Source organism: Paralichthys olivaceus, chromosome 20 (genome assembly GCF_024713975.1).
Source record: "Paralichthys olivaceus isolate ysfri-2021 chromosome 20, ASM2471397v2, whole genome shotgun sequence".
Lineage (NCBI taxonomy): Eukaryota > Metazoa > Chordata > Actinopteri > Pleuronectiformes > Paralichthyidae > Paralichthys > Paralichthys olivaceus.
This window is the reverse complement of record NC_091112.1, coordinates 10,275,774-10,295,758: the sequence shown is the minus strand read 5'-3', so window position 1 is coordinate 10,295,758 and position 19,985 is coordinate 10,275,774. Positions and strand designations below refer to the sequence as shown.

At 44.2% G+C, this 19,985-nt stretch overlaps 1 protein-coding gene across 2 annotated transcripts in view; it reads right to left on the bottom strand.

Moving 5' to 3' along the window:
• sdc3 (syndecan 3) overlaps positions 1–19,985 on the bottom strand; it is a 35,829-nt gene extending 15,844 nt beyond the window's left edge. For both annotated transcript variants that reach the window (XM_069516915.1, XM_020090748.2), the window contains exon 1: positions 19,461–19,985. In XM_069516915.1, coding sequence (XP_069373016.1) covers positions 19,461–19,517 — 57 coding nt within the window. In that variant the 5' untranslated portion in view covers positions 19,518–19,985. The remainder of the gene's footprint in view (positions 1–19,460) is intronic.

Genomic DNA, 19,985 nt, shown 5'->3' with positions numbered 1-19,985 from the left:
CCACTTCTCCCACATCCCTGCAGTTTAATTCACTGTAGGTGGAGCGCCCACGCTTTGTGATGCAGCTGCTGATTCACTGCCTTGTCTGTGTCCGCTGGCTGCAGACCAGTCGGATCCACACTGATAAGAGGTGCAGAGTTTGAGCCATGGCGCCCAGAAGTGGACTGTTGATAGCTCTGTACCTGAAAAGGGGTCATGACCAGTTGGCACGTACGCTCTGACCACTTGCAAGAAAAAATTCTGCAGCCTACTGGTTGTACTGTTCCACGCCCACCATCTCTTCGCCAGCATCGATCCCCGACCCCGTCAGTATAGTGACCTCTAATCTCCCTCCATCTCTTTGCTTTTCCGCTTGGTCTCACTCCCTGCCCTGCTCTTCCTCTCTCACCAGCTGGGCTGGTTGGATGGCGGCCAGCATTGACGCTAACACACTTACTGTCAGACAAGGAGATATGAGAGGGCAGGCGGTGTGTGTGTGCATGTGCGTCTTAGAGAGAGAGAGGAGTAGGTTACCAGGTGATGGCCTGGTTAAGACACCTGCCACCTTTAGCAGAGATTAACACAGAACAGCTCTGCACAGTCACACAGACTCACACGCTCACAGACTCACACACACACAGAGAGAGAGAGAGAGAGAGACAGCGAGGGTCAGATGTCGAGACAGTGTCTTGTAGCAATGACGTCAGGTGAACCTTCAAACAACTCACACCTGCACGCTACAGCCAGGGGGGTCAAAGAAATCCTGTCTTTGTGTGCACAAGGTGACAAAAAGTCTTAAAATACACTCCTCTATTCATGGACACATGATGAGCCAATGGGCCCCTGAGGCTTAGACACATGAAAAGGGCCCCTCTTCTCCACAGAGTATAGCCTTACACAGTGTGCTCACTTGTTTTTCCACATTTTAATTCTAACTTTAAGATTGTGTTGGTGGTAAAACCATAGACGACTTGTCCTCCCACTAACCAGAAATTAAGCCAAACTATTTACAACAGAATCGCTGCCATCTTGCTCATGTGGAGCCAGAGTCACAGTGGCGATCAGGGGATGGATCCACAGTAGGGAAGTCCTGTCGGTTTGGAGTGTGAGCATACTAACATTCACTAATTAGCATATTATACAAAGTACATCTGAGTCAAATCTAAAATTATTAGGGTTCATCCTGAGGGGAACACTAATGTCTCGACAACATTTAAGTTGTGTGATAGCTATAAATATTTCAGTATGCAAAAAAGGAGCAGTAGTGTCATTAATAGGGCAATGGTGCTCAAATTATGACTTACACTGCAGCAAGCCACCAGGGGGCGATCAAGACGCTTTGACTTCACTTTCAGAGAGCCGTCATTTCGTCCATCTTTATATTCAGTCTTTAGTTGAAACCATTTTTTCCATGTTTGAGATAAAATGGTTTTAACAATAACAAATTGAAAAATCGTGAATGCAACTTATAATTTCTGTTTTTCATAATAATAAGTACAAATTCAGATTTATGAAACCATTTCATCAAGGGGTTGAACTGTACTTTCAAACCAAAAAAATGCAAGAATGTTTTCTGCAGTAAATGCAGTCAAGCCTTATATTAGCAGCGTTCACCCTGTGGATCCAAACCATACAGCGTCTTTCAAATTGATTCCCTCAGCTGTATGATAAATACATACATTTACAGTCATGGTTGAAATGTCTATCATGAACGTCTCCTACTCACTTCTTTTAGCCTCCCAGGCCTCTTATTCTGGCAGCGGGGCAAGTTAAAAAAAAAGCTCCAACTTTAAAGGGCAGGTTATTATTTAGCGTCAAGAGATTCTGTACAGTAACAGCTGCAGCGGGGGGTCATCAGCAGCCATCACTTTGTGTTTGCATGAGGGAACCTGCTGAGCAATTTTACACTGATTAAGCTGTTTGGGAGATGGGAAGTGCTTCTGGGTGGCTGTGAGGGGGATTAATAGAAAAAGTGTGTTGGATGTCAGTGTTCAGACTAATTTTGAGGTTAAAAGAAAAATAAAGTCTGACATTTATAGCTGCTTGTGTTATTTTTAAATATGTATCATCTAAAACTGCTCTCCAGTGCCCAAAAAGATACTTGTGGACACGATGCTGAGTGGGAAGGCTGATTTTGTCCATTGCCAAACACATTTCTAATCCCGTCCTGCATGTTTGTCTCAGTTTTTCACACATGAGTGCTCCCCATGACCGATAAACATGAACCACGGGAAAAAAATGTAAACATGCTCATGTTCAACAGCCAGGAAATGGATGAAACACTTCTTCTCCCTCCATTATTTTTAGATCTTTTTGCCGATCACATTTCTGATAGCGCTACGGTGGCCGATCCAAAATCGCAGTGACTGCTGGTCGTATTAATTCCCCGCACAAAACCTGTGGGAGGATGGCATTACACTGGCTCTAGTTTGTTATTCCCGCTCACCCGGGACCTGAAGCCGTCTCCGAGCAGCACCAAACCACAGCTGAAAGCACTAATATTATCTTTCTAATATTATCTTTCTCCACCGAGTTATAAAGGACAAAAGATGATCCAAGTGATGAATGTCCTCGTGGAAAGTTGTGCATTTGCTAAATTTGGTGCACTGAGTGGCTTGGTCAGAGAGAACAGAACAGGTGCACAGTGGAGGAATAAAAAAAAATAAATCATGCATCTGGATTTTCTGAATCTAAATCCGATTTTAAGTTTTTCCGTATTCATCTCACACAGTTTATCTGTGACCAAACACTTAACAGAGCATTACTTCATATCATTTACTAAAGCTTTTCATCGCAAGCATCACCATTAATCCTCATTAATACTCCCTACACTCCCTCTTATATGCAAACGACTATGGAGATTCACTTTGAATTATTCACCCAAAACCTAACAGAATATGATCAATCCTCTCCGTCATCGTCTTACAAGCGAAATACTGACCGCTTTCCAACAACATATACTTTTCTCTCTCAACTTAGCTCTGTATAAAGTGTTTCCCTCAGAATTATTTTCTGTCCTGGTGGTACTCAACAAATAAAGAAACTAAATTGGGTACCGCATAGAAGCATGAAAAAAGTGTATAGTGTAACCTTTGACCTTTGCAAACATGGCACATCATGAACAGTGAGCATGATTCCTTGACTTGGAGAACATTTTCAATATGGCATCATTATATGAAGATTTAGTTTTTCTTTTTCTCATCTATTTGTGAGTGGCTCATGTTCCCACTATAGAGGAAACCCTGTTACATATAGTAGGTTGATCCATGTATGTATGTATAAAGCAATGTTATGTTATTTTATTGATTACATGTCAGCCTCATTTTTTTCTGTTCACCAAACTCTATTAACTGCTAATGCAACAGGAAAAGCATTAATCTGATCGGGGCTGCAAGAGCAGGAACTGTGGCCCCGGGAGGCTGAGTGTGTTTAACCTGTAATGTCTCAGTTCTTCCAATAAAACAAGCAGCTGACACTGAGACTTGCCGCAGACTCAGTAGAGGTCACATGACTGCGTAGCGACACATCAGGCAGCCTGAAACCGTGTAATGGACTGGAGCTGTGAGACTGACACACACACACACACACACACACACACACACACACACACACACACACACACACACACACACACACACACACACACACACACACACACACACACACACACACACACACACACACACACACACACACACACAAATGCATAGATGCACTCAGCGCTTGGTGAAATATGGAGGAGCAGTATGATGGGAGGAGGGGTGATACAAAGAGAGACAGAGAGAGGCACAGAGATGCATATCTGTATGTAGGACCCAGCTGTTACACTAATCTGACAATCCAGCAGGATTAAAGACCACATCTCAAGGCTAGCACACACACACACACACACATGCACACAAGTGCACACAGACACACAAATACACACAGACAAAGACACACACACAAGGCCTCTCTGCGTGAAATACTCCTCCATTATATATGACCTTATGAAACATGCATCTGTGTGTGTCACTGTCCTGCTGCCAGAAATGCCTTGAGATTCTGACACAACTGCTGCTCCCACACTACACAATACACCGCCGTGCATTGGGGTGCTTGTGAGTGTGTGTGTGTGTGTGTGTTTGTATCTAGTGATGTTTAGTGGAGAAATGTTGCAGAGAGCGGTGAATGCTGCGGGTTGGCAGGTTGGTCAATGACTGCGTTTTTGTGGCTGCTTCTATGAAGTAGTGGGGAGAGAGAGAGAGATGGAGCAAGGACGAATGCAGATTTATAAGTGCATGTGTGTGTGTGAGAGAGGGTGATTATAGCCTGACTCAATGGGCCCATTTCTGCAGGGCCAGTGGGAGGGCGTGGTGCCTGTGGCTGGAACTTTTCTTGTGTTTCTAAGGAACTTTTCAAAAGGGCTCAGCAATGTGGCTGCGTGTGAGAGAGAGAGAGCCCTGCAGACCATGATGCCTTTGTGTGGCAGTGAGAGAGAGAGGCACTCAGAGTACACTCAAAAACGGTAATCAATGGTCTCCTCTCAGCCCCGAATCGAAAACCGTAACACACAAGGAAATGCACACACAAACAGACGATGATTAGAGTCACATTTCTGTCCATATACAGTGATGCGAGTCACAAGGCAGCATCTGTGTGTGTGTGTGTGTGTGTTCATATAATTACAACCTGTGTAATCAGGCTAATGACAGTCATGCGACTATACAGACCCCAAGGATAAAAATCAATGCATAAAAGGCAGAGTTTTGGAGAGGACGCATTTAAATGGAGAGTACTTGAAATAAGGGGGAAAAAACAGAGAGGGCTGGTGGGATGACGGAGCCGCAGGCGGGTGGGAGGAGAACGAGAGAAGAGCGTTTTTGTCTTTGAAGCAGGGGAGAAAAATCCAATCAGCCCTGTGTAATTCAATATGGGATTGGAAGATGCACCTTTTGCCAGTGTGTGCGCACAGTCGGTGTGATGTGTATTTTTATGAATTCTCTCACACACGCACGCACACACTTGCTCTAGGGGCATCCCGAGCAGCTGACCTTGCTACGCTCTCTTGGCTCCCTCCCATTGGTCGCCTGACTTTAGCAGAGGTGCAGCTAATCCCAAGGCTGGGAGCAGATTGCGGCCAATGACTCCCAGCAGCAGCCAGATAGCTGATTGATTCTTCATGTATCATAACAGCTCTGGATATCGGGCACTAATTACGCAGGTCGTGAGAGTCTGGTGACAGAGTGAGCTCCAGATAGAGCAGGAGCAGGGAGCAGCCTGGATGCTTGTGACCTCATAAAGATATTTATCTTGAGATACTGATTAACTCTAATGAATCAATGTCAAATGACTTGAAGCACTCATGATCCAACGTGATAAACAAGGACGGGAAATGAGACATTTGGTTTGTCTTGTTTTTTTGTCAATGAATGGCTCATGTGTTCTCTGTAGAGTCTGTCGTGCAGCTGGATGACTTTTAAAGGGAGACGGGGATAAAACGACTGCATTAAACACTTAAGTAATTTTTTTCTTGCACAGCTCCATATTTTTAAATGTTATTCTTTGTCTGTCTTTTTGGGCGTTTACACTGTGACAAGTCAATTACTCAATAACCAGAATAATAACAAAAATAATGAATTGCAGGAGTGAACAAAAGAATAATGTATTGATTACTTTTCATGCCACTCATTGTTATGGTTTCCACGGATGGTTTATTTGGGAACACAGAATATTTGGTTAATTTGTTCTTTTTATTATTATAATTATTATTATATAATTCAGGTTTCTAAAAATGTTCAAAAGAAATTATCTGAACAGGGACATTCACTTTTGCAGCTCAGACATGTAACCTGTAATGAGCCTCACATGTTAAAAAAATAATGTTTTGGGGAAATACACTTATTTGCAAGGTTTGGTGACTGCATGTCTGTTCAGAGACTAAATCAAAACCTGCGTAAAACCAACCGTAGATGAAAAAAGCCACACTACAGCGGGAGATGCTGCTGTGTGGATCAAACGTCATCTCCCCTAAAAACCACAAATTGTTTGTTTGTGTACGACTAAACTACAAAATAAACTTGAAAATACAGTTTTTACTTCCCTTCATCACACCATCTTCAAATGAGCACAAATTCACTCACTCACACAAACTTGAGAAACAAGCATCTGTCACATGAGGGCCGGTGGCTGTTGTGGGTCGTTACTTTCTCTGAATCTGAAGCTACAGACCTCAAACAACCAGCAGAACATTTAGCCGGTGCAAAAATCGATGCGACGCAACAGATAAAACGTCGGCCCCTGCCATCTGTGAATGTCATCTTACTTGCCGATGGCAGTCGACAAGGTCAATATCGGCTGATGGTGACGTCCAGCAGATAAATCAGTGCGTTCGTAGTGAAATGTATAGACGTGAATTCATTATTATTCAGGTGGAAGCTCCCTGTTGTTCAGACAGTGTTCTCTTCCTTCAGCCTCTGAATTCAAATAAATCTTAAATAAATATAATCACAAACATGTTCGTTCTTCTCTTCATCCTCTGCGGCACCGTTAAAGAAGCCTCACCCCTCTGTACGCAACATTATTCACTAACTAATTAATTAAAAGGTGGATTTAAGTAACTAATGGCTTGAGAATGATTGTCTAACACATAGATTAGCTCCTGAGTGCTTTCTATAACAATCAGCGATCATTAATTCTTGGATGCTATTGGCTCAGTTTAATTAAAGTGTGACTAGGGAACTAGATGGAGGCAGAGCAGTCAGCGACGCTGTAAACCAGACAAACTGTGTTCTCCGGCGACAGGGAAATATATGGGTTATGATACGATCTTGCTCTTACAGCCCTCCTCTCTCACTGTAATCCTGTCCAGGTTGTTCTCTCCATTCAATCCGTCTCAGCTGCCCTAAGCTCTTTACAGGCCTGCGTTAACCACCAGTCCTTCTCTTTCTCTCTCTCCAGCCTGCCCCATCCATCCTTCTCTCCCTTCCATTTTCTCTTTTTTCCCCCCCTTCCTCACCCACTCCTTTATAATTCTGGCTCCATCTGAAGCCAGCCCCTCCCCACTCTCCCTCTATTTTCATATTAGCTTCTCATATTTGTATTTTTTTACATATAAACATAATCTATCTTGCCTTTCCTCCTCGTCTGCTGCGTTCTCTTTCATTCCCCGCCCCCTCCCTCCTTTTCTTCTCTTTACCTGCCACCATGTCCTTTCATATAACTTTGGTCGGTGATTGCCTCTGACCTCGTCCCCCTTTTGTTCGCTTCAGATCCCCTCTCCCTCCATCTCCACACAATAATCACTTTCAGATCCGTTGCCACACCTAGCGGCTGCTTTGTTCCATTTTGTTTGTGTTCCAATCATCAACATTTCCATTATCAGGTGCTAAAATAAACAAGATGATGACACAAAATGCAATTTATGCTCAGCAGTAACTAAACCAAATATTTCTTGTCACAATTAAAGTTGGGTTTTAAACCTCATTTCACGTTAAAGTATTTTTGTAAATGATACGAAAATAGGTGATAGAAAAGGGGGAATGACGTGTAAGAAAAAGGTCCCCAGCCAGAATTGAACTGGGAACATTGCAATCACAGTGTGGTGCATGCCTCTTAACCGTTAAGCCACCATGACACCCAAACCTCTCTGCTTTTTTTGGTACCAATAGCAGAGGGTATAAATGGAAAACAGAGACGACTGCATGGACTTTTAAAATAACTTTGTAATTTCAACTGGGAATTGAACCTCAGGTCTTTTTTGGTACCCATGTGTTTCCATAGCAGAGTATCAAAGACTGTCAAGTATGGAAATGTCAAATCTGTGTCAGTTTTCTTTAACGTCAACTTTTGTATTCAGATTTTTAGAGTGGATTTAATGGGGAAACAAACAAAACATTTATTTTAAGTGAATTTTACTTTCAGTTTGTCATTTCTGTTATTTTTCCAAGCAAAATGTCAAATATTTGCTGGTCAAACCTTGTTAGGTTTTTAATTTAATCTTAATAGACTAAAACGTTTTTTGTCAATGAAAATAACAGTAGTTGCAGCCCTACTTACCTTATTCTAGCAAAGTTCTTATGCAAATGCTGGTATTTGAAAACTTTGGCTTTTTTTTTCTTGCATGGAAAATGGGCTTGTTGAAAATGTGCTCATATCTCGAAGTGAGGTATGTTTTAATATTGGCATCAAACTGTTGTATCTTCACTAATAAAACCTCAAATTGAACCTGCAGCTCTTATCACCATCAGAGACAGTAAAGCTGCTTTCAGAGATGCACTGTGTGTGAGAACTCAAATTTCCAAGTTTGTTCATCCAGTTGCTTTCCAGAACTTTTCCTGCCAGCCCCCTGATCCAATGTCCGCAAAATGTCAGAGTGGGCCCATGTGAGAATACAACAAGTAGAATTCACAGCGAGTGAGTGGGCGTTTTGATGACATTTCTATAATTCGAGACGAACGCAAAACTGAAAAATCGAACAGAATATAAATATCTAAGGATGTTTTTTTATGCATCAGATTAACAACTGTTTTCCACTCAATTTAAAATAAGTATCATCAGTTTTAGTGGATTATTGCCCAATTACAATATTCTTCAACTAACATGTTAGTAAAGGATAATTAAAGTGTGTCTCCTCTATCACCCCTCCCTTTGTTTTGTGCGACCTGTCAATCTGTCATGCGTATCTGCCGCAGTCATATCATGTCCTGTCAAACAGACCCCCCACTCAGTTCAACAGGGGAAACAATTATCATGTCTCACACAGGCACGGCTAAATAAACAGCACACTTGAGAAGACAGGCAGAGAAACACACACACACACACACTCTTCAGCCTTTCAGACCTGGGTTTCTGCTGGCTAAGATTAGGGCTAATCCACAACTGTTGGAATGAAAGATTAAGAATGAATCACCTGCTGCCGCAAAAGTGTTTGTGTGTGTGTGTGTGTGTGTGTGTGTGTGTGTGTGTGTGTGTGTGTGTGTGCGTGCATGGAGGTGTTTAAATAACGGTCCTATGGGAAAGAAACCTGCTGCAACCACCAAGCAATATTGCAGAATCCCAAACCTCCCAACCACACGTGCACACACACACAAACAAAAACACACACGCAGCTCGTTAGCATCAGAGGCTCATTCAGACTGCAAACGCCTTTGAAAGAGCCCTTTAAAGCAACAGAGTTCAAAAGGTTTACTCAGAGGGTACACACACACACACACACACACACACACACACACACACACACACACACACACACACACACACACACACACACACACACACACACACACACACACACACACACACACACACACACACTTTAATTGGATCAATGCTCTTCCCTCACAGCTCGACGATAATTGAGGAGATGTAAGAAACATATGGTAAAAGCCTTTTGTTACCAAGTTCCTGTTTATTAAGACGAGCAGAATAAACGAGCAGCTCTACAGCCGTGACAATGGAGGGAGAGGAGGGCGAAGACGAGGAGGAGGAGCGGAGCTGGTGGGTGGATGGTGTAGGGATGGATGGATGGAGAGAGGGAAAATGTTGCAGCAATGAGCTCCTGACCTCGTTCACTCCTCTGTCGGGACGCTGGGCTAAATAATTCAAATGCACACATACACAGTCACATGCCTCTCGCACAGTATTTCTCGCTCTCATTCGCACAAGCAGCCTCCCTGTGCTGCTGCTTCATCACCTTCTCTGCCTCCGTTTCACGTCCAAACACGCACATGTGACACACCTTTAAAACTCCCCCTTTATGCACCACTCAGGAAGCTCCCTCTCCATCTGAGGCATGAACGCCAGCTCTATAAATACTCACTTCCTGTGTCCATCCTATAATAACCCATAACCAGTGAGACACAAACACAAGCGTACGGGTCGTTCAAATCAGTATGCAGACGAGCAGATCTGCTGCTGTGCACATTGTAATGAAATTGTGATGAAATATTACTGTAAGAACCCCTCATTGCATGAGGATGACAACCCAGATAAGACTGAATCATTATAAAAAATAAAAAATAATTAACTCTGCATCCGTCTCGATGGAACAGAACACTAGAAACCAAATATCTGCAAATTAAAACTGACAAATTCTTTTTGTTGTCAAAGAAAAACAAGCGATGATCATTTGGAAACAGAAACTGTGATGCTGACAGATTACAGACAAGAAGAAATCAAGTCAGAACAAATTAGATGACATTCATACATCCCGTCGTGTGCAGGCATGAATTTAACTTCCCCCTTTTTACTTGATCTTTATGTCTTTCCTGCAGGGCCTTAAAGACGCTCCCCTGGGACAACACACTCTCTATCTTCGCCTGTTTCTTCGTTTACGAGCACTCTCTACCACTGTTAGGGGCAAACAAACTTACAGCGCTTTCAGTGGCCATTTTCAAATATGGACTCCCAGACTCAGAAAGTGGATCAGCCAGTGACAAGGACACTGGTTCTTTACACAGGGCATTGGGAGCAGGGGAGATTGGGTGTCATTAGCAGTGGCCTGAAGGTAAAGCTGCAACTTTGTTCCAAGGTTCTGGAATTAGTTTTTTACTAGATCATAGAAATATAACACACTTGATAAAACAACACTATATTAGATTATGGCCAAATCAATACCAGCTCAAGTGTCAGGAGAAGAATAGTCTAGTCTATAAAATGTGAAAGCAGATATATAATTTCTAAATAAATGGTGTAAACACTGCAGGAGATTTCAGAAAACAGTTACAGCTCTAGACTGTTATATTTAATTGATTTTATTTTCTTTGTTCATAAAGTTCAAGGCGACATCTTAAATGTCTTGTTATGTCTGATCAACAGTCAAAGATATTCAGATTGATATCAATGGATACCAACAAGAACAACATTGTGTTTCATTCTTTCCTACACAATGCCTTCAGAAAAGTTAATGGAAGCACTGTCACCTCACAGCAAATTCTAAAACAATGCTGCTGCTGATGAGGACCATGTGATTCAGTTGAGAACTCCAGAAAAAGCCAGTAAGCAGATGTCTGTCAAGCTTAAGCTTATTTACAAGATGAAGACTGAACTTTTGTGAGGATTTTAAGATTTAACTTAACTATTAATGCCTAAATTAAGACTAAAATGTCCAAAGTTTCAACAGACAAAAATTAGTAATCTACACTTGCTGAGACGATTAGCATCAGACAAACAAATGGGCAAACAGATGGAGAGGGAGATGGGTGGGGGCCCGGGGGTCAAGTGGTGGAGGTCAGACGGAGGCCAGCCGCACAAAGACGATGACCCTGGTCGAGAGTGTAAAGAAGGCCGGCCTTATCACGGCCTCAACCAGCTCTTATCAGCTGCCTGGCAGGAAATACACATTCCAGTAGTCCCATTGGACTGCATTGGGTTTCAGCTCTGGGTGACCCCGCCCATCCGGCCCTTCGTTAACTCAATTACCCCGCCGTTACAGAAACGTGCCGGGAAAGACAGTAGCACCTAAAGTAGGGATTCAAACGATACGAGAGAAGAATGACAATATCTCAGCAGCGTGAATACACACACACACACACACACACACACAGGTTTGTTACTGGGAGAGAGGCACCCTGTTTCTGGGTTTTTATTTATAGCGAAAGCTCTAACACACAGATCCCAGAATGCTTTGTGGTTTTGGAGGACGGCAATGGGTTTATGCTCTCTAATTTAGAATCCTATAATAGTACAAACACACACACACACACACACACACACACACACACACACACACACACACACACACACACACACACACACACACACACACACACACACACACACACACAAAAGTTGAGACTTAACTGCCATCTTATCCCTACTCTATTTTTTGTATTTATTGTAGTGGAACAGTTCAAGGGAGGAAAACAGAGAGAGGAGGAATGAAATAATGAAATGAGTGGAGACGAAAAACAGAATGAGATCTGAAAAGCTGTGAATGAGAAAAGCAAAGGAGAGGACGAGGAATCAAAATGAGAGAGCAGAACGAGGGGAAAGTGAGGGAAGAGCCAGGAGAGAGAGGGGGGCAATAAAGCTGTGACAGCAACAGCCATGCTGGTTGTCATGGCGACGGCCGTGGAGAGCAGGTAGAGCACAGTCTCCTGGGAATGAGCAGTGCACGCCTCCCTCCCCCACCCGCACTCTCTCGGCATCCCTCCATCCTGACTCCCATCTCTCCATCGTCCTGGCCTCGCTCCAACCCCTCACCATCATCCAGCTCTCATTTCTCCCCACTCTCCATCTTCCATATCCCCGAATTCTACCATGTTCCTTCTTTCTCTTCCAATAATCTCTTTCCCTTTTCTTCATGCTCTTTCTTTTCCACCCCGATCCCCTTTTTTTATTCCTCTTTTGATCCTTCAGCATCCTGTTCGCCTTTCCCCTCGCCGTAGCATTACCTTGACACTTTTTCCATCCTTACCTGTCTCCATTTTATTTCCCCCGGCCTTTCCCTCCTTCTCATTATCCTGTGGTCTCAGCACCTCCCTTTTTTCCACTCCTCTCCTCCTCCATCCTCTTGTCTCTATATTCATCTAACTCCCCTCTCCAGAGAATACGTACACGAGTGTGTCTGCGCAGCGCTGCCCAATTACTGCGAAGGAGAATCTGTGTGTGTGTTTAGTATCTACGCAGCCTGTGTTTCCAGCCTGTTGTGACCTACCTAAAACACCTCCAGCGTTCTCTGTCTCCCTCTGACTCACTGAATCAACAGAACTGCTGCGCACCAACCACAAATATTCACTGGCTCTGCAGAAGTGCACGTGAATGCAGTTTGTGTGTCAGATAATCAAGAGTTCAGGGATGATGTGCGTCGGTGCACATATGTGAGCAGACGTGTCTGCACTTGTGTGTGTTACTGGTCATGGTGAGAGGAGCCAGGGTTTCCGGCTAGATGAACCGAGGCTATAGCAGCATTCTTTCTGATACGTGGGAAGACTTGAACGCATTCCACTGGGAGAGTTTTGTGTTGCACAATGTTGTGGAGCCAGATGATTGAAGACATTGGGTACTTTCGAAGCTGTGACTGGCAGCATGAACGTAGATCTACGCAGCTGATTAAGTACAACACCTCAGCGTGAGCAGAAGTAAGGCTTTCGTTATGCAGCCTGGCTACAGTTGTGAAGTAATTCCCCATAAAAGCATTTAGCCGTTTTAAAGGGGCAGGATAGGGCAACAAAACAGAAACTAACTGGGCACTTAGTAGAGCACATACCTCCGCTAAGGCCCAACAGTCCCCTTAAATTCAATCAAGCAGCACCAAACTTCACACACTCACAGATATCAGTCCCGCAAACTTGCCTGGTTTCTCTCATCAAGATCCATGAATGATTCCCTGGGAAAGTGGTGAAAATGTTGAAAAACGCCCTCTCTCACAATAGCAAAGAAAGTGGAAAATCTGCTCTGAATGCACACTGAAATGTGACTCATACTACATCCTCACACCTAGTTTTGTGATAATCCGTCCATTAGTTTTCTGTGCTAACTATCTAACAAACAAAAACATAACTTCCTTGGCGAAGGAAAATAGTATTTTCCACCTGGAAGTAGCTGTGCAGTAAACTACAAATAATACAAACTCCAGTGTTATATGGAGACAATAGCTGAACATTTGTCCAAATCTTGTGTTTATTTGTAAGCTTTACAGTGCATGCCTCAATATATTCTGTTAGGTCTGACCTCCACCATTGCTTCACAGTGAAGGTGGCGACTGTAAAGCTTAAGCCTAATTTTATGGATTATAAGGAGCGATGCCAGGTATGAACAGGGTGATCCAATTACAAGTGGATGGTAGAATATGTCTCCACATGCGTCTGGAGCAGTCACTTGTGTTCCGATCTTCGTGCCTTGTATGTAAAATAAATATTATTTCTGTTTTGCAAAGACCAAACTGTTGGCAGGCTGTTTCTTTGTAAACTGGCAGAAGGGAGCAAAACACGTCCTGTGCCTGGTCTGCTGGAAAATAAATGAAGAAGAAATCAGAACAACACAGACTGGGTCTATTTCTTACAGTGTTCCAGACAAACCAAAGTACCCACCATGTTTTGACATATATTTCTAATGGCTTTTAAGAATTCTCTGAAGTCAGTTGAGAGCACGTACAGCAGTGGAGTTGACAGTCCACCTCTGAATGTCTGAGAAATCAGATCTTGCTGCTTACTTGGGTGCAGTCACACTTGTACTTAGAGCTGTCCTCTTTTGATCAGTTCACCCAAGAAAGATTTTAATGAACAGGGCCAAAGAACCATGTTGATAGATAAACCAGAGTACAGCCTTAATTGTGAGAGGTAAACTGTTATGAGGTTTCGATGAAAAGACAGCAAATGCTGTGTCTGCTTTCATTCTAATTTAATTCATCAATCTGATCCACTGTAAAGCTCCTTTTCCATTCGTCAAAAAACCTACTTACAGTGAATAACATCTGGCTTTTGTCTGCAATGTATATATAATCGGCATTGGCTCCCTGTTCAAATGAATCTACAGTTGACACAGACTTTAATAGTCTCTGAACGCCAATGATGAAAAATGACACCCGGGTGATTGTGCTAATTTCTTCTTCTTTACTTTGGCAGTCTAGACACTGATGCTGAACCTTTTTTTGGCCCAACTTTATGAAGCACAATGAACTTCTGTATGTTTACACACTGGCAGGAACATAGCCATGAACGTTTGTGTACTTAATTGTTTTTTTTTTACATCTTGGGAACCACATGCAACAGCAATTTATTTCTCAGTATTGTGCAAGATGCAAAGTAAGAAAGCGAGGTGGGAAGGAGTCAATCAACTCTTTTGGTGAATTTTCCTGCATTTCTAAAAACCCTCCTTTATTATGCATTTGCTGCTGATTGATAGGAAAGTACATTCTTATCTTGAATTTTATTCTGAGGGACCAACACTGGAGTCATGTGCTCGCTGTGTCTTGTACGAGCTACAAGCCAAATTACAGCATTTTGAACCATCTACAGACAAGCTGCATGAACTGAGGCAGGAGTCAATTCAAATCATCTAGTCATGAAAACACTGGGGCTCGTATTAATGTCTCAGCTCAACTCACACATTTATCTCCTTTAATTGTTACAACGAGCTCACAATGATTAAGAGTTTGATGCAAAAATCTGTCCCCTCTAGAATTCTTATGCCTCAAGTTTCGCTTCCCAGGCTACAAAACTTTTTTGATTGGAATACTGTGGAAAAGACAAGGCTCACGAGTGACGCCTAAATTATTAGTATGCAGCCTGACATTAGAGGTTAAAAGGGAGATTGCAGTGAAGCCTTTTGAGCTCTCCTGGGGCCAATAATGAGGGGGCTCTGTTTTATCCTAATTAAAATTGATAAAGTTTTCTACACAGAGTTGAGCTTTTAGTTAAAGTTCAGTATGAGCTGCAAATTCTGAACTCCCATTGTTCCGCCGGCTAGGAGGGATGACACACTGAAATAACAAGTATTGTGAGAGCAGGTTTCTTAGTCCTAACACACTATTATCGCTCTAATAGTAAATGGGAAATTCCATTTCTATCGAGTCAAATAAACCACTGAAATTTTCTCCAGCAGACAGAAAAACTAATTTCAGTCAAATGCGGCACATCTGCCAAGCCAGTCCTTCCAACGAGATAAGAAATTGCTTTCAGATATGGGTGAGCAGCATGTGTACATATGCAACACACACACCTACACAAATAGCCAAAGGGAGGAGACAGGGAGATGAAGGGGGGGGCAAGTTGTTTTTCTCACTGAAGGCTATCATTATTCTCCCTCCCTCTGTCCAACCTCCAGACACCAGCCATCTGAATGCAGCTCCGGATATGAACCATGATCCTTTTCATTTCCTCCATCCACCAGGGAAGGTGACCCGCCATACCATCGCCCATCCTTTCACACACACACCTGAAATACCCCCCCCCTCAGGAGTGTTTTCTACCTGCCAGCATGTGTGGTGCCACTGTGTGAGGGGGGACTTTGTCCTCCAGCAGAGTGAGAAGGGACCCACTTCCTGTGTCAAATTGCCTCTCGCATTCCACACTCTCCCTCAATCCGCCCTGTCCGGGCTATTTTTTCCTGTTTCTTGCTCCTTCTCTCTTTCTTCTTCTCTATGGGGGGCTTTGTCTGCCGCTGGACGCACAAAAAACTGATTCATTCCTCGACTTAAACACGATCCTCAAGAACACAACGCTTTTTTCCGCCGCACGCACACACAGACTCACACTTCAAGGAGCACAAGTTTTGGCAGCGGATATTCACTATTTTTGAGCCCACACACAGACAGATGGACGGATGGACGGATGCACACACATACACAGGCTATCTGTGGAACACAACAGATGTCTGTGGGAAAATCGGTCTCCCATGTAAAATACAGCCGCACGGATATGATGTCACAACTTTGATAACAGGAAATATCCAAAAAGACACAACACTAAAGACCACTCTCACACACACGCAAGAGGGACTTGGTTTGAAGCCAAAAGGCTTCTAAAGAAAGATCCTGACAGCAAATACATACAACCCTCTGTGTGTGTGTGTGTGTGTGTGTGTGTGTGTGTGTGTGTGTCTTCAACAACTAGGTTGCTTGAGGTGAGTCTTGCAATTATCAAGACTTATATAGTCACAAGTGTTACCTATAAGAGCAACACCTGCACCCATCTGTGCTCTGCTAACAGTGTTTTAGTGTGTGTGTGTGTGTGTGTGTGTGTGTGTGTGTGTGTGTGTGTGTGTGTGTGTGTGTGTGTGTGTGTGTGTGTGTCTGTGTGTGTCACACCTGTCTCCATCTGTACACTTCAAGACAGATTAGATCAGCTGGAGGCCAAGGATCTCTGGCAAAGACTGCAACTGACTGACCCCATAATAATCACTGTGTCTGTGTGTGTAGTGTTGAAAACCTCTGACAAACCAGAGCAGTATCACAGCGCTCCAAGATGTTGACAGTACAAACATTGGGTCAAAAGCTGTTTTCCCTGAGTGAGCGAGATAATAATCCAGAATTCAGACAGGGAATTGAAAAATGTGTCTCTGCTCAACTCAAATCTGTGCACTTAGAAGTGTGATTGTGCCACATTGCAGTTATTTATTTGGCCAGTGATATACAGTATGATACTGGGCTTCAGTTGTATTCTAGGTTTTTGGGTGGTAGAGTGAGTCGTCCACTCCCCGGCTCCTCCAGTCTGCATTTTGAAGTGTCCTTTGGCAAGACAAAGTAGCCCTAATTGCCACTGATGGCTGTGAGAACAGTGTATGAATGGGTGATAGAAAAGTTCTGCATACAGAAGCTCTGTTTGTGTGAGTGGGTAAATGCAACTTCAATATCGAAGCTATTCTGCTATCGTCTGATCACAAATTTGCCTCTGGCAGTAACTGACAGTAATTTGGAGCTTCCGGAGTACCCAGCAGATATTTGAGCCAAGACTGTCACTGACCGTCCGACTGGTTTCCTTCTTCACACAAGTCAAATGTTTCACCTCACAAAACACAAACAGTGATATTTTGTGTGTTTTAGGTCCAGGGGCTATTTTGGCTGACCTCTATGTAAGCTATCTGCTTATGAAAGCAAATAAAGTCAAAATCTGATAACTGCTGCATTTCGTTCCATGTGTTCTTCCTCTTTTGCTCACCACACGGACTGTTAGGCCTCAGTCACACACACATGAATACCGTGGGTCAAAGTTCACTAAAGTTGAACTCCATGCTAAGGGCCCGGTCAGACCTACGCTAATGTGTCAGTGGGGAACCTAAGCCTACCATTCACTTCCCATCATGGCTAAGATATCTCAGCGTGGGGTTTAAACTTTGGTGAACTTTGACTTGCAATATTCACTTCAACTTTTTTTTGGCCGCGCTGCACTTTGCTTTGCCACAGGAAGCGAAAGTTTTCTCGCCAAATCACTCTCAGATTGAAAGTGAACAGATGGCGAAGGTTGGCCACTGAAATATTTGCTTATTTGAATACCAGAGGGCTTCCAGCCCCAAGATCTTGTCGCTCACTTACAGATTCTGCATAAGGATCTGTTTAGATTAATGAAATTTCAGATTAGCAAACTTCACTTATTGAGTTTAAAACAACTTGTAAAGGGGCTCAGAGTGGTTGAAAAGACTGGAAAATGCTGAATAAATATAGTCCAAGTACTAAAACAGTACCATTACTTATGTGTATTGATTTCTTTTGGCTTAATTTGATTTAACCATGTAAGTGAAACTTTTGTGTTGAAGGGTCCAACTTTACTTTAAGTATTATTCCAGAGGGAGTATAGGTTACACTGCACTTGAATACAATGAGGTGCTGTACTTTTTACACTGAGCACAGCAGATGTGAAAATAACGGAGCTAAAGCCTCGTGCAGTTATAAATAATACTACAAACTCAGCCGAGCTCCTGTGCCACACAGGGAATTGATGTTTTCTCCTTCATTTACACTGAACTCTAGATTTGTGTTTTGATCTTTTCTTCACCCTCTTCTTTTTCTCTCAATGACTCGATGAGCTTCCTCCTTCTCATGGGATAAATCTGGATCCATCGGCAACGGAAGGTGTGGGCGCGCTATTGGGGGGGGCGCGTGAAGCTCGGCGAGGATGGTTCCGGGAGGTGTGTGTGTGTGTGTGTGTGTGTGTGTGTGTGTGTGTGTGTGTGTGTGTGTGTGTGTGTGTTGAGGAGGAGGGGGGGGTTCGCGCATTCCTAATCAGCTTCCCCGTCGCGATTCCCAATGACATCATTCCAACAGAGCCTTCGTTCGCGCACCGCATCGCCGTTAACTTCCCCGTTACCCCACCCACATTTAGCCACAGACACACACTGCTGCGAACATGCGCACGCACGCACACACACACACACACGCCTCCGGTTATGACGGACGGGACGGGAGAATGTCCCCGGTTGGATTCTGGCATCTGGACCATAAGATCTGGCTAAAAATGGAGCGTGCACCTCTCAGGTGGCGATCGGACACACACACACACACACACACACAGAGACACACACTAAAGTCGTTAAAGCCGCAGTAGGAGCCGGCTCTCTGAATTAACGGCAGGATGTGAGCTGGTGACACAGACACCACAGACCGAGGCACCGCACAAAGACCCGTAATCAAGCTCAATTAGAGATAACCCGCTAATTACCGACACACACACACACACACAGTCTCCCCTGACTCGAGGGGATGCAGGCCATAATAAACCCCGACAGTGAGACACAAAGGCTGGTGTGTGTGTGTGTGTGCGTAAGAGCTGCATGGGGGCAGGGGTGCACGGGAGTCTCCAGCCCCCCTAACGGGAGTCACGGTCGTCCAATGAGGGGCTGATCGCCTTATGTAGGTCGAGTGGAGGATTTCCTACCGATCACCGAGAACCACTGTCTCGTTAATAGTAGCTGCGCACACACACACACACACACACACACACACACACACACACACACACACACACACACACACACACAAAATGCCATGGTGCACACACAGGAGCTGCCCGGTTAACAAAGGATCTGAGTGAGTGAGTGAGTGAGTGAATGAGGCTCGTGCTTACCGCGGCGGTGTGCGCGAGGAGAAGCGCCGCGAGCGCAAGCAGCCAAGGCAGCTTCATGGTCGGGGCGCGCGTGCACAGCCTCCCGGTGCCGCCGCTGCCTTCGGGGGAAGGAGGAGGAGGTGAGGGGGTGAACAAAAGCCTCCGCCGCTGCCGCCTGCTCTCGGTGAGTGTCGGTAGTCGGTCCAACTTCACATCCGAGCGACCCTCTGTCTGCGGTCTGCTTGTTTTTAATCCACGGCTTCACGCGCTGCTCCCGGTCACCGGTTGAAGCGGCGGTGCCTCCGCTCCGTCTGTTCCTGCGAGTTTATGTGCACCAGCCCCGATAGTTAGTACCGGGAGACGCCAGACCTCCTCTCTATCTCTCTCTCCTGCTCTCTCTCTCTATACACTCAAGGCTCTCTCTACCCTCGCTCTCTCTCTCTCCTCCCCCGCTCCGTTGAGGGCAGGATGTTCCGTATGGCGACGCTGTTTGGCCTGGGAGTCTGGCAGGAGGCTGAGTGTGTGCGCGCGTGTGTGTGTTTAGAG